This window comes from Belonocnema kinseyi, chromosome 10 (genome assembly GCF_010883055.1).
Source record: "Belonocnema kinseyi isolate 2016_QV_RU_SX_M_011 chromosome 10, B_treatae_v1, whole genome shotgun sequence".
Classification (NCBI taxonomy): domain Eukaryota; kingdom Metazoa; phylum Arthropoda; class Insecta; order Hymenoptera; family Cynipidae; genus Belonocnema; species Belonocnema kinseyi.
This window is the reverse complement of record NC_046666.1, coordinates 61281277-61297336: the sequence shown is the minus strand read 5'-3', so window position 1 is coordinate 61297336 and position 16060 is coordinate 61281277. Positions and strand designations below refer to the sequence as shown.

The 16060-nt window shown below is 25.5% G+C and overlaps 2 protein-coding genes across 3 annotated transcripts in view; one reads left to right on the top strand and one right to left on the bottom strand.

Annotated features, from left to right (window-relative positions):
• LOC117181656 (ubiquitin-protein ligase E3B) overlaps positions 1-10459 on the bottom strand; it is a 30629-nt gene extending 20170 nt beyond the window's left edge. For both annotated transcript variants that reach the window (XM_033374555.1, XM_033374556.1), the window contains exons 1-6: positions 9999-10459; positions 6360-6521; positions 5810-6137; positions 2352-2540; positions 2095-2286; positions 34-223 (exon numbers count right to left, since the gene is read on the bottom strand). In XM_033374555.1, coding sequence (XP_033230446.1) covers positions 34-223; positions 2095-2286; positions 2352-2540; positions 5810-6137; positions 6360-6521; positions 9999-10159 — 1222 coding nt within the window. In that variant the 5' untranslated portion in view covers positions 10160-10459. The remainder of the gene's footprint in view (positions 1-33; positions 224-2094; positions 2287-2351; positions 2541-5809; positions 6138-6359; positions 6522-9998) is intronic.
• A 2839-nt stretch (positions 10460-13298) lies between these two features.
• Positions 13299-16060, top strand: part of LOC117182147 (40S ribosomal protein S23) — a 3610-nt gene continuing 848 nt past the window's right edge. Inside the window, exon 1 of the mRNA XM_033375197.1 lies at positions 13299-13379. Coding sequence (XP_033231088.1) covers positions 13376-13379 — 4 coding nt within the window. The 5' untranslated portion in view covers positions 13299-13375. The remainder of the gene's footprint in view (positions 13380-16060) is intronic.

Sequence of the window (16060 nt, the reverse complement as noted above, 5' to 3'; positions counted from 1 at the left end):
TTGAAAAAAATTTCCAGGAAAAGGTAAAGTTACCAATCAACTGAGTTACGATTCTTCCAGTCCAGAGCTCAGACAATTGTAACTTTACAAAAGGAATCGCTCCTGGAAGAGAAGGGTCGATTTTTTGTGCAAACCATCCGAGAATTGGATGCCAATTTGTTAGGTGACTCTGCTTCGCAACTACGTATTGCTGACAAGCCTCCAACATTTTTGTCACCACGAACTAAGAAGTAGCAATAAATAATCAATGTTATTTCATTTAAAAAATGTCAAAAGAAGACAATAGAAATGTCCAGAATAGATTTGTAAAAATCTATTTACAAAATGCATCGATAAGAACCTTCTTGGTATTGGACATGTCCTTAGGGGCCATTCATAAACTACGTAACGGTTTTTTTGTCCATTAAGACAAAGTCCTTTTACAATTTTTGAAATTGCTACAACAACCAAAATTATTCAAAAGTTTTTAAGTTTATCGGACTTTGCACTATTTACTAAATAAACCCTTAGATTTAGCCAATACTTTTCTCGATCTGACGGTCGATTAAACAGGAAGTAAAAATATCTCAAACTTTTAGAAAAAAATTTGGATCTTCTAAATTGTTGTTAGAAATATTAATTTATCCTAGTAAATATCATTATTTATTTAAATAACCCGTAAAAAATTGTGCATGCAAGCACAGAATTTTATCTTTAAAATTAAATTCAGGAAAGTAAAGCAAATTCAATAATTGAAAATGGGTACTAGTAATTAAAAAAACAACAGCAAAAATAGTGCATTACACGCGCTTATAACATATTTCTTATTCCGATTGACTAATTATCAAATTAAAATACATGCTTGAATTTAAAAAAAGGTCTCTTGAATTTAAAACAAATATTTATATATTTATAATTAACAAAATGCTAATTTATTTTATTTGGAAATTTGTGATTGAAGATTCTTCAATTCATAATGTGTATGATTTAGAAAGGTGTTTTTTTTTAATATTTCAATCTTCATGATTTACTTTAATTCTGAAGATTTGAAGTAGTAAATTCTTTAATGTTTAAGATTTGCAATGAAGGATTCTTCAATTTTAAAGATTTTAAAATTAAAACTCTTAAATTTGGATGATTTTGAAGATCAATAGTCAAAAGTTTTCAATTATAAATCTTCCAAATTGAAAAAATGTAAATCATCAGAATTACAGAATTTTTAATTTTAAAACATAGAACTTGCTTAATTCTTAACTATAGATTTACGTGCAAGATCTAAATTTCAAGGTTGTGAAATTTTGAAAAGTTATAATTGAAAATTATGCAATTTTCAATGTTTATATTATAAAGGTACTCGTATGTAATTAATTTTTTTTTAATTCTTCAATTTTGAAGATTTACAATTGAAATTTTTTCACTTTTAATGATAGGCAATTTAAAATTTTCCTATTTGTAATATTTGCAATGGAAGATTATTCAATTTCAGAGATGTACAATTCGAAATTCTTAAATTGGGTTATGTTGAAGATGAAAATTGATGAGCTTCGAGTTCCCAATCTTCCAAATTGATCCAATTTCTAATGTAGATCGTCAGATTTACAGAAATTTTAATTGTGAAAAACAAAACTTCTAAATTTCTACAATTTTGAAGAGTTACAGTTGAAAATTCTTGAATTACGAAAATTTAGAATTGAAAATTGTTAAATTTTCAAAATTTATTTTATGAAGATACTTGCATGTAATTTTGAACATTTCTTTTAGAATATACAGTTCATTTTTGAAGATTTAAAATTGAAATGTATTCCATTTCGAAGATTCAAAATTGAAATTGATTCAATTTGATATATTTGCAACTGAAAATTCTTAATTTGCAGACAGCGTTGATTTCTTTCTCGGAAATTCTTATAATTTTTTGGATATTAAATATATGTATCTTTATATAAAAAAGGAAGGATAATTCAGATATTTCGGGTATTTAGTAACTAAATTATATTTTATAATACTCGGCTTGAAATATTTAAAGAAATTCGGGAACGGGAGGGATAAAAAATGGTGAAAAAATATTTTAAGTAATTTATGGATGACCCCTTACGCTTTTCAATAAAAAAAACTCACCGTGAACGATGGGAAATATGCATCTTTTAATATTTCTTCTCTTTCAATAGTGGCTAATTGGACTAAATTGGCTAGAAGGCATAGTGCATAACTTCCTTCCAGAGCATTGAAAACTATCCTCAAATTTTGTTCAGAATTTAATAAATCCAAGCTTCTTAGGAAGAGATTATGTGTCGTGAATAAGGAAATGCACTGTGAACGATAGAATTAGTAGCAATAAAACTGTAGACGCTTAATTTCAAATTCCAAACAATTACCTTTGGAGAAACTTTGTGTAGATGATAGACCAAAGATGGTACACTAAGGATGTATATTAAAAATAATGAAACCAATTTATCAGACATTTGAGAAGAAATCAATGGCCTCAAGGTTAATGTTATCACTGCTGATAGTTCGACAGGTGCTAATGTGATCGTTTCTCTGCCTAAACTTTTCACTAAAAGAGCCTGAAATGATTAAATTAATTAATAATTCTGAAATAGCATACTAATAGAAAAGATAGAAACTAGAGTATCTACCAGGCGGATGATTTTCAATTCCCGCTTTTCTCCCGGTAAATTTTTTATTTCCCGGTCTGGTAATTATACTTTTTTTTTATATTTCCATGTGCTAACTCAGAATTAAAATTTGTTTTTTCAAAATTGGCTTAGCACAAATTTCAAAGAAAATACCTTGAAATAAAAAGTCAAAACATCATGTACATACAGAAATGAGAATTCAATACTTCTAAACCAGAATTTAGAACGAAATAAAAATCGAAAAAATTATACTAAAAAGTCAATTGTAATCATAAATTTTTACTTCTGTTTTCGCTAATATTGGTTATTGCTCTTAAACTTGTGAATACATGTTTATTATGAAAGATTGTTTTAATTTAAAACTTTTTAAGAATGCCATTTTGAGTGCTTTTATTTGCAATTCAGTTGTGATTTGATTACTAAAATTGTCAGATATAAGAGTTAATTTTTTTTGAACCCAACAATGAGCGTGAAGAAAATTTTGTGATCCGAGAATAAACCAAAAAATAGCAAGTTATTTTTTTCTTCCATTGGAACCAAAAGAAATTCTTTTTTCCAGATACCGTGTTTATAATAAAAAACTTATCGAAAAAATGGCAGAAATAAAGCAGAAGAAAACAACGCGACCCATTTCTCTGAGTTTGACTTTTATACTGACATTAGTAATTTTATAAAGAAAATAAAATTTTTCCATTTAAATTTATGATTACGGATTTTCCGAATCTTCTCACAAATTTCCAGCATTTTTCCGTATTCTTTAAGGTGCACTAAAAATTCTCATTTTTTCCAAAAATTGCCTGTCCAAAGTCAGAAGTATAATAATTCTATTAGAAAAACCCCTCTTCAAATTATGAATGATATATATCTCTCCCAAAATCTCCTTTTAAAAATCATAATTGGAGTTTTTAAATTCTTAATTTAAAGCGTTTAAGTGAAAAAAAAAGAATTAAAGATTTCAAGTCTTCAAATGTTTCAAAATATTTACAAAAAATTACAGACGGCATGACTTATATTATCATATCATCATCAAAGCATCATCATGACAAATCTTGGAAGAAAATTAAAAAATGCGGAGAAATTTAAATATTTTGAATTTTTTGAATAACGAACTCGGAATATGTAAACAGTTTCGCGAATTTACAATGAATAATGTTTTTTTTTTAGTTTTTAAGGATTCAATTAACATGTTTCATTTAGAGAGCGTTAACAACTTATATTACCAAATATTTTTAAACATATAAGTATCATCGATTAATTAAATAATTAAGTAATGCTAGAAGCACAACAATTAAATCGTTAACCAAATAGTTGGATTTTGGAACTAAAAAAGATCAGTTTTCAAACCAAAAATGGAATAGTTAAATTTTCAGTTAAATGAAAATAAATTTTCATTAAAAATGAATTTTCGATTAAAATTATAAATCTTAAAATTCAACACATAAATTTTAAACAAAAAAGATGCACATTTACCAAAATAGTTTAACTTCCAATCAAGTATTTTTATTTTCAAAGAGAAAAGATTTATTTTCAGACAAGAAGATTAATTTGAATGATTTTAATGATTTAAAGTGATGAATTTTAAACTATAATAATGAATCTTTACCTAATAACAGTGGACTTTTAAACCAGAAAGATTAATTTTCAACTAACATTATGGAATATTTAACTGGATGAATTAAATATTCAACCAAAAAGATAAATCTAGAAATAAAATTATAAACATTTAATTGGAATACTTGAATTTTCAAAAAAAAAGAGATTAATTTTAAATTAAGTACATCAATTTTCCACCAAATAATTTAATTCTGACCTAAAGACAAATTTTCATCAAAAATGTTGGTTTTAGAATTAAAAAAGATCACTTTTCAACCAAAATGGAATAGTTATAATTTTTTTAATAACTACGTTTTCAAACAAACTTATGAATTTTCAACTAAAATGATTAATTTTCAACTGGAATAGTTGAACTTTCAACCAAAAAGTTGAATTTTCAACAAAGAAAGTTAATTAAAAAAAAAAAACGATTTTTAAAATAAAAAAAATAATTTTTCAAACTTAAACTAAAGAGATGGATTGTAAACTTAATTGATGGAATATTTAACTTGACTAATAACATTTTTAGTAAAAAATAACAATTTTCAACAAATTGCTGAAGTTTCTATTGTAATAATTAAATTCTCAGTAAAAAACATTAACTTTCAGCTGAAGAAAGAACTAATTGTTAACAAAATGTCTCAGTTTTCAGCCAAATAGATGAACTTTCAATTAAAATAATGAGCCTTCGGAAACAAAATTAGTATTGAACAAGGTTTTAACTTTTGACCTAGAAATAAAATTTTAATCAAAAAACATTAATTTTGCACGAAAAATATAGCAGCTGATATTTTAATCAAAACAGATTTTTATTTTTAATGAAAACCAGTTTAATTCAATCAAAAAAGACGGATTTCCAGCATGAGTTGAAATTTTAAACTGTCAAAGATTTTTCTGACAAGAGAGAAAATATTGCCAACAAACTTGTAAATTTTCAACAAAATACATGCAACTTCAATGAGATACTTGAATTTTCAAACAAAACCGATCAATCTTTAAACAAAACAAAAATAGTTAAATTTTATAGTAAAAAATTTAATTTTAAACAGAAAAAATAGTTTTCAACCAAATATTTAATTACAGTAACTATAAAGTTACTTTTTCAAATGAAGAATTATGGTTACTCAATTTTTTATTGCAGTTTTCTTAAACATTAATCACGCGTGCGAAAAAATTCCCTGACTAAAAAAAAATCTCTGACATATCCAGGCTTTTTTTCACGTATATAAGAATTCCCTAATAATTCCAGGTCCTCCAGGTAAGGTAGACACCCTGATCACATATATTATCATTCTCGACAATATCGAAAATAAGGATTTTTTATTGTTCGCTTAGCGATTGAAAAAACTGAGAGTGTAATAAAATATCAAAACACTTTTTCTAATCATCCCGGTCATCATCACAATAATCAAATTAAAAATCCCAAAATTGAACAATGAAAAATGAACAAAATTCCCGAATTCGCGTCAGATAGACACCCCGGAAATAAACTTAATTCAATAAAAAGAGGATGAATCAATTTTTTCTGCGCTTAAAACATAATTTCCAATTTTTTAAACCGTCCCCATTTTTCTTTTTGACCCTAATTAGTTATTAAATCGAACCTGCATAATATTGTAGAACCCATTGTTGACTAGATGCCCCATTATATTCGCACAAAGCTGATTCATGCCAGCTTTGAGCTTTTCCATTCCATTCAGATGTTGGATTGCCCATGTTCCAGGTGATGTAAAGCTAACTAATGTATGCAATCGCAGAAGAATAGACTTGTGGTCTGACACTATTTCTGGTCGAAGATTCTCTAAACCAGTCATGCAGTGTTGCAGTACTGTTTTTAGTTGAGATATCCATGATATGTAATGTTCTTTGCTTAATGCAACTCCAACGTAAGAAAGTGCGGGAGACTCCGACAGAATTGATTGTACTAAATATCTAGAAATTCATCATTAGAGAACAAAGTTATCAAAATACAGTAGAGTATACGGATCAATTGGAATAAATAAAGAAAAATAAGGTAAGAGATTTGGCTTCAAAGATTTTTACTTTAAATCAGAGTAAACAAAAATTGTATTATTGAAAGGGAAAATTAGGTTTGATCTTTGTAATTTTCCAAATGATTGTCTAAAATTAGATTTAGAAGGTATTATCAGATACCTGCATAACTTTTCCACTCTTCCTTGATCTTTGTCCGATTTGTATACTATTAAAAACCTAGAGATAACTTTGTAAACCTGTAAAGCAGGCTTTAGTTCCAGAGCTTTACTTGTTTCGTTATCACTGGCTTTTTCATCTGGGAAGGCGTTATCAAATTGTGCCCTGGAAAGAATTAGCATTATTAATGACAACGATAATTATTTTGCTGAAAAAGTCGAAAGCAAGTTGGGTTTCTCGCAATGAAACATATTAAAGCGATTTAGTTATGAAGTGCTTCAAATCTTGTCTGGAATGTAAAACATTTTGAAGAATCGGAAAATTAGTATTTTGATGGGATCAAAAAAGCTGCTCCTTTAAAACTTAGCTAATAAATTCTTAAAGTAAAACCCATTTTATTTTACTTTTATATCAAATTTTTATTTGTTTACTGACATTGGAATAAAATTGTGAGATTTTCATGACATCTTTGAAAATAAAAGAAAAATAAAAGGAATTTGGATTTCGTTTCCATTATCAAAACCGAAGCGGAAGTCTTATTGTGTTTCGTTGCGATTATGTAATGTTCACTGTGATAAAAGAACATAATGTTAGAATTTCATGAATGCATGGAATTACATTTACATAATTATCATTTACGTATACGGGAATGTGCGTATGACTATCTTTTTATACCATTTGTGTCGGATTCTTTAAATTTATTTGTTTTCTGAAAACTTCGAATAATATTCTAATTATAAATGTTATTTATTTATCTTTTTGAACGTTGCGTAAAAACTTGAGATTGCATAAATGACTTTATAGTGAATTTTATAAAGCAGTTGCAATGTTTCAAGATTTATCTTTCACGCATGCAAAAGTTAAATTTTTCTCACATAAACTTAAATATTATTTATTCCATATTTTTATAGTTCAGAGTGGCCGAAAAACTTCACTTCCAAAATTATCTGACTTTTCCTTAATTTTTTCTTGACCATTTTTCGTTTTCCCTGAACATTAACATTTAAAGACCAGCATTTTAATATCGTAAAATTAAAAAAAGAATATTTTATATATGGAATAAATGACTTCATATTTCAATTTTTTAAATTACTTATTTATTTCAACCAAAAAAAGAATACTTTCCTTCGATAAAAGATGAGTTTTTTATCGTAAAGAACTAATTTTTTATCAAAACAGTTGAAATCTCCACAAAAAGATAAATGTTTAACAAGATATATCAATTTTAAGCAAAATATTTGAATTTTTAACCAAATAATTGAATTTTCTACATAAATAAATTAATCTTCAACCAAAAACCCTTAAATTTCAATCAAAACAAGTGAAATTTCTGCCAAAAGTGATGAATTTTGAAAGAAAAAAGACGAATTTTTAACCAAGAAGATTCATTTTCTACCAAAAAATGCGGATTTTCAACCAAATATATAAATTTTCAAAGAAATAATTAAAGTTTTAACTAAAAAAGATAAATTCTCAACCAAAATGGGAAGGCAAACATTTAAGAAATTATGAATTTTCATTCGAGAAATAAGCGAAAAATCATCAAAAATGTTGCATTTATAAGCCAAAAGACGCACCTTTTGTCAAACAACTGTATGTTCAACCCAAAAATATAAATTTTCAACAAAAAAGATGAATCTTTAATTGGAATAGTTACATTTTCAAATAAAAAAAAATTTCAAGAACAAAATAAACTAGTTTTCAATTTAAGGTATCAATTTTTAACTAAAATGGTGAAAAAAAAATTAATCACAAACAACGTAATAGTAGAAATTTGAAAAAAAAGTTTTTCATTCTAAATAAAAACAAATTCAGTTCAACCACAAATATGAGTTTTTAATTAAACAATATCAATTTAAAAAAGTTGTATTTTCAGTTAAAAAAATTATTCTTAAATGAAAAAAAAATAAATTTATACAAAATAGTTTAGTTAACCACAGTCATGAATCTTTAAAAACAATAAAAAAATATACATTAACTTCTACACAAGTATTTTAATTTTTAATTGAAAAATATCAATTTTAAACAAAACAGTTTAACTTTAAACCAAAGAGATGAATTTTCAACTAAAATGATAAATCTTCAATTGGAATAGTTAAATTTAAAATAAGCTAATTAATTTTCAACAAAAGAGCAAACATCTTTCAACGTAAGAGATACATTTTCAACTGAAGTAATAAATCTTTTTAAAAAATTGTTAACGAAGTGGATCAACCAAAAATATTTCAAATAAAAAAAGTTAATTTTAAATTTTAAATTAAAAGCCAAAAGACGAACTTTGTGTAAAACAGTTGAATTTTGAAGCCAAAATAAACGAATTTTCAACTAAACAACATGAATTTTTAAACAAAAATGGAAAAGTTAAATTTTCAGATAAAAAAATTAATTTTCAACAAACAAAAATATTTAGTCTTCAACGTAAGATATCAATGTTTAACAAAAATGATGTATCTTCAACAAATAAGTATTTTTAACGAAGTGTTTGAAGCAAGGAGTTGAAATTTTGAACCAAAAAAGATGATTTTTTGACAAACAACGTAATAGTAGATACTTTCACCATAAAAATTTCAATCTAAATAAAAAAGCTTGTATTAAACCAAAAAACCCTTTTTCAACCTAAAAAATCAATTTTCAACAAAGAAAAGAAGTTACATTTTCACTTTAAAAAATTATGAAAAAAGAAATTAATTTCCTACAAAATATTTAAATTATCAATAAAAAAAATGAACCTTTTACAAACACAAAAAATTTTAATCAACTTTTACTCAAATAGTTGAATTTTCAATTGAAAATGATCAGTTTTCAACAAAATAGTTAAACTTTCATGGAAAGAGATCAATTTTCAACTAAAATTATAAATCTGCAACTGAAACAGTTACATTTTTAGATAAAGAAAATTAATGTTTAATTAAAAAAAAATAACACCATTTTCAACTAAAATGACGAACCTAGAAAATAAAATTATTTTTACGATGTGGTTTATACCCAAATATTTCGATCCAAAAAGATTTTAATTTTGAATAAAAGACATTTCAATTTAACCAAAAAGACAAATTTGCAACAAAAAAATAGTTACATTTTTAACAAAGAAAGATTTCAGTTCAATTTTCAACAAAAAGTTAATTTTATATCAAAATAATTTAATTTTTAACCAAATAATAACAAATTTCAATATAAAATATAATCAGAAGGAAAAAACTGAAAATAAATAAATAGAAATACAAAAATGATCAATTACTTACAAGAGTATTATATCAGGGTGGCCGCAAATCTTCATTTTCAAACTTCCCTAGTTTTTCCCTGACCATTAATATTCAAGAAAAAGAATCTTTGGTATTGTAAACAAAGAAAAAAAATTAATTTCTCTAAATATTTATAAAATAATCTAGATTTTTATTCTCTCTTTAATAATTTTAAAGCCAAATTTTGATAACTGATCGAATAATACCTTTTTATCTAGAATCTTTATACCAATGAAAATGATTAATCTACTACCTGATAAAAGTGCGACGCAGAGGAAATACGAAAGAAAACACATAAAACGTAAATAAACTACAAAAAATTTATTTCTATAACAAAGTTAGACGTAAGAAGTTAAGATTAGAATGATACTATTAATAATATTTAAAGAGATAAACTTACCGAATTCTGTTTGCGAACTTAACTCTCGCCAGCCAGCCTCTGACATGGGCTTGAATGAAAGTAGCTGCTTCCCTCCTGATTTTTTCATTGGCACGCTCTTCTCTCGCTGCCTTTGTGTGCTGAAGGAAACTACCTTTCGACGATTCCTCAGCTTTGAACATTTTCAATTAAAAAGGCGAGCAGGCCAAGCAAGTGTTAGATGTTAAATCATGCTAATTACAAAACATCGTCAGCTGTTCATTTGTTGCTTCGACTGCGTTTCTCGGCTTCCACTACAGTGTCATTTTAATTTTGCGTACCTTCACCATGACAAGTCAAAAATTAGTTAACGTCATGAATCGACGAACATCGCCAAATTCCATGGATTTCGGTGATGCCGAGTGTTAACACAAATTTGTAGACAAAAGTTCCAGGTCGTCCCTTCTTTTGACAGCCAAGTGCGACAACCATTGTTATTGTGGTCAGAGTTTGGAAATTCTCCGTCATTTAATATACCGTAAGGTAAGAAAAGAATATTTCCGTATATTACCGAAACTGGCTGAATTTTTGAGAATTTGACGTTTGTACTTCAAATAAATTTACCAGAACCAGACTTTTTATAGCTGTTTATCAAATTTTCTAAAAAAATATTTTTTTTCTGCGAATGGTACCAACCGTACCAACTATGAATTAAATGTTGCTTTTCATTCTTTTTGTTGGGATGGTTGGGATTAAGTAGTTCACGTTGTGACGTCAGCTGGCAAGATGTCTGCTGTCGGCACGGCGAGAGGCAAACAATAATACCAATTGCAGGAGACGAAACTTTTTTTTAAATATAAATTTGAAAAACAATAATTTTTACCATAAGTGTGGATATTCTTTTTGTTTTTAAAACTTATTCGATCAAATAATAAAATCCTGATAAAAAACTATCGATTTTATTATTTAATTGAAAAGCTTCTGAACAATTATTATTATTACTATTCAATAGTACTACAGTTTAAAATTATTTTAAATAAATTTTATTAATTTATTAAAAATACAATAATCAAATAATTGTAGGAAAAACTTATTTTTAATGTTAAATGTTTCTAAAATTATTGTTTGCAGTTAAAAAAAACAATAATTGAAAAAAATTGCATCCTGACATACATTTGTTAACTTTTGTTATTTTAAATTCAAACAATAATTGTAGAAACTTTAAACTATAAAAATAATTTTTTGATGGAAATATTTGATTATTGTATTTTTAATAAATTAATAATGTTTATAAAAAATTTTAATTGTTAAAATTCAGAAATTTTTTGGTACGGACCTTTTATAATTAGTATGGCTGCACAATCCCAAAAAACAAAATTCCCGAATAATAAAAATCCAAAATAACAAAATTCCCGAATTGGAATTCGGGAATTGTCTATAATTCGGCAATATTATAAACTGTCGGGAATTTCATTATTCAGTAATTTTCTAATTCCGTATTATTATAAACAGCTCGGTATTTTTTTAAATTTTCTAATTAGGAAATTTTTTTATTCGGAAATTTTTCCAATTTGGTAATATTATAAACTGTTTGAAAATTTAATTATTCGGAAATTTTCCAATTCGAGAATTTCATTATGCGGCAATATGATAATTCAGTCGTTTCGTTTTTTGATTTGAGGGGAAAAATACTTCTTAATACGAAATAATAAATTCGATTTTAACCATTTTTATTCTTCTTCTACCAAATAATAGAATTTTCAATTAATGAAAATTTGTATTTAAAATCAAAAACATTTCAATTAATTGAAAACAGACAAGTTTTCAACAACATAAATGAATCCTTACCCAAAGAGAAGATTCATTTTCTACCCATTGTATTTTTGACCAAAAAAGATTAAATATTTTTCAAAATAGACAAATTTTCTACAAAACAATTACATTTTTTAACCAAAAGATATAAATTTTAAACAAAAAGTTAATTCTCAACCAAAAAGTTAAATTTTCTACCAAGAAGATTCATCTTCCTCCTAAAAATACGAATTTTCAACTAAAAAGATGAATCTTCAACAAAATAAAAAACACCTTTTGACAAAGTAGTACAACTTTTAGCCAAGCAGTTTAACTTTAAATTAAAAGCAGTAGAATTCATTTCAAAAATGAACTTTCAACAAAACATGTTGAATCCTCTACCAAAACAGATTTTAATTATAAGCGAAGCAATTTTAATAAAAGAAGGTTAAATTTCTAACGAAATAGATGATATTTCAAACCAAAAGGAAAAATTTTGAACAAAGTTATGGAATTTTTAACCAAAAAGAGTTTTCAGTCAAGAGAAAAAAAAATTAGGTCAATTATAATTTGAACGAAAAAATAATTTTCAATCAATTTTTTTTAAATAACTATCTATTTTTAAATTTATATTTCTTTATTTTCTCAAATTTATTTGAATGTATAACTTTCCCAAGTTTCTCGAGAAAATTCAAAAAGATTTTTGAAGATTTTATATATGTCGAAAAATTATCTAGAAATGTTATATTTTGTTATTTTACAGGATTATACCCAATTTTTGATTAGTCCATGAAAAGAATATTTTGGACTGTTTGACGCTTGGAGAATATGTAAAAATATTTTATAAATCTTCGGAAATCTTTCAAAGTTAAAAAATATTTGTAATCTCTTCAAAACTTTTAAAATTCATAAACATCTTTGTAACTAACTCGAATTATTCCTAAAATTGGCCTAAAATTTTCTGGATTCATTTTCGGCAATTTTTAAAAACATTTTTCTCATTTTTAAAATTCTTTTAAAATATTCTCCGAAGAATCACTTGAATATTCTCAGCAGTCGCGATAAAATTAGTGGATTATCTTGAAACATTTCAAAATCTTTAAATAATTTTCAAAATAATTCGATTTGGCCCACGGCATGCAGACATCTTGTATATCCCCTACTCCTAATTAACCCCACGGAGGCGTGAAATTCAAATTGTAAATTGAAAATACTCATTTTTATATCAAAATTTAGTTTTTAATTTATTATGATATTGTATAAAATAAACTTCAGTAAAAAATGTTCTTCAACCTCTCTATAGTCTGTCAGTGGAATAAAGAACTAACCTAAAGTTATTCATTAGGTGGGACATTAAAAATATATAAACAAGTGAATATAACCTAATAATCATGTCAAAAATACCTAATTCTATATTGCTAAATGCGATATAAATTTTCTGAAGTTATTCTTGATGTTCTTAATATACAATATAAATTTAATACGAATAAAAAGCTGATCTAAGACTTTAATATTTTGAAATTTGCCGCCTTCCGGTTTAATAGTTTTTATCGAAGTATCGATATAATATCTTTCTAGAATTGTTCGGGCTTCTTCAGTCTTTTCCGTTGTGACGCTCACACATCGAAATGGGTATGTGTTCATTATTATAGATTTTTTAACCAAATTTAGTACAATTTATTGAAAATATGACATTTTTTTCGAAAAAGTATTTAAATTAATATATAAACTGAACTTTGGGTGATGATTGTGCGCTGAAATTTAACGTTTTCCGAAGAACAAGTGATTCTGTAAAAACGTGTTCATCTCGTGCCCAGTGTGCAAGTCCTGATAAATGTTTCGACACGTCAACAAATATCCTTTTTATACTACATTTTTCGAAAGTAATGATTGAATGGTTTTCAAATTTGTTAAAGTTTCTCTACCAAGATTATAACTTTTTATTTTGAGCTTATTGGTTTCCACATTTCGATGTCGGCAAATAGTGAGGTTAGGTTGCTACCTCCGAAACTAAATGGAGATTTTTTTCTAAAGGTGAAATTGACTACGAATTTAATTCGGTAGAAAATTTATTTCTAAATTTTTAATTTTTCTGGGGCTTACTGATTTGTGTTGTACTTCAATCTTGATGGTTGATTTTAATTTTATTTATATTTTGAAATCAAAAAGCCTTTTAAATGATTTAAAAAACTGGTGCTTGTTAATTTGAGATCAGATTTGAAAAATGTGTTTTATTATTATTTGTGCATCATAAAGAATTGCATGTTTTATGATAAATTAATGATTTTCCAGATTGGAAAATGACCATACATTCTTAATTTAATACAATTCTAATAAAATTATTTCAAAGCAGAATACGAATACTGATGGCATGTGATTTTGAATTTATAAGTTTCTAAAAGTCAAGTGTTTTATGAGGACCTTCAATATTTCAGTAATTCTACTTTCTGATCCATTTTGCACATGATTTTTTTACTTCGATGTATTGGAGCATCAACATTCAAATTAAAAAATGCAACAACAAAAATTCTGCTAGGTTGTGTTCATTCCCAATTATTTGAAACTTAAATTTAAATATCAATTCTAAATTTTCCATTCTGAATTTTGTCAATAAAATTGTGGATATATTGGAGCATTAACTTTTTTATTAAAATGTATTCTAAAAATAAGAATTCAATTAGTAAATAATTAATAATATAATAATTTACAATTATTAAAACTTAAATTTGAATGTTAATTCTGAATTTTTCATGATAAATTGTTAATAACATTTCCCGTTTTGAATTTGAGACACTATGCAGTAATTCGGTTATTATTGTTATTATCAGGGTGGATCGGGAAACGGGGAATTTTTTTAAACTGGAGAAAACCGGGATATGACAGTGGATTTATTTTTTGCGCGGGCCTTTTACAAATTTTTCGAAGAAAAATCTGTCAAAGTTGAATTTTAATTTTAAGCGTATTTTTAAGCGTACATTTTTGATTTAAAGAATTTCAAAATGCAGTTTTGAAGACTTAAACAATTGGAAATTAAAAACGTTGGCAATTTTGGATAAAACAACATTTTTATTTTATCTACTGTAAATATCAATAAATAAATTATTTTTAAAATGGATATGTATTTTAGGTATTAAAAAATGAACAATAATTGATTTTACAACACTATTCTAAATACGTTAAGAATTTCCAGAGTTTAACTTTAAAACTTAAACGCCCTATTTGAAACATTATAAACTATTTTGAACATAAAAATAGCTTCGTGATAATATATTCGTAATTATGTTTAAAATATTGTTTCAGTCTAAAATATTAAGTTTTTAACCCATTCAATTAAAAAATTTTAATTAGGAAAATAATAAGTATTTAATATTAAGCAATATGTTACTTTTCATTTAAGACGAGTAAATTGAAACAAAATATTAAAAAATAAACAGTTTGGAACTGAATTAGGTATTTTCACTTTAACTGTCAGCTGACTTCACCTTGTTAAAAGCTGAGGGGAAAACAATGGATTAAATGCATGGGACAAAACTTTATTTCTGTAATATCTTCGGAATAATTAGAAACTACTTTCATTTTAATATGTCATTAAATAGTTCTTAAAATAATTTTTGAACATGAAAAATAATTTTTAAGATTCCTAGGAATCTGAAGAAAATGTTTTTATTCTTTTGAAGCCTTTAACAATTCTTGAAAAGTTTCTACATTTTTTATTTGAATCTGAAAAAATCTAAATTTTGTTTCAAATTAGGCTGTGGGTATTAGCACCGAAATTTTGTTACGATTCTAAAAATTGTAGGAAAATTCGATTCATTTTAAGTTTAAATTTTAAAAAAATTTAAACAACTTCTACATTTCTAAATAAAATTTTAAAGCTTTTCAAGGATGTTTAAACACTTTCAAATGAAAATAATTTAACTATAATTGAAAAAGTGATCAGTTAAAAAAATGTAAAGATCATTGTTCGAGTGTTTAATTTAGAATAGTAAAAATGATAACGTGGATTTATTTTTGGTACTGAATTTGAATCCTTGAACTCTATAATTTATAAAAAAATTTTAATCTGAAATTGGTTATCTGCATTTCATTGAAGATTGTTTAAGTGAAAAGTGTTAATACCTAACTTCCATTTTATGCATGTAAATTATTGAGTATTTGAAAATAACGTTTTTTAATTTGCAAGCTTTCAGTTTTAAATAATTAAAAAATCAAGAGTTACGCATTTGAGTGCTTTAATTTGTAGTTTATTTTTTATTACTTCAAATGGAAAAATTTTTAGCTTTAGAGTTCAATTTTTTAAATTTTATTATTAT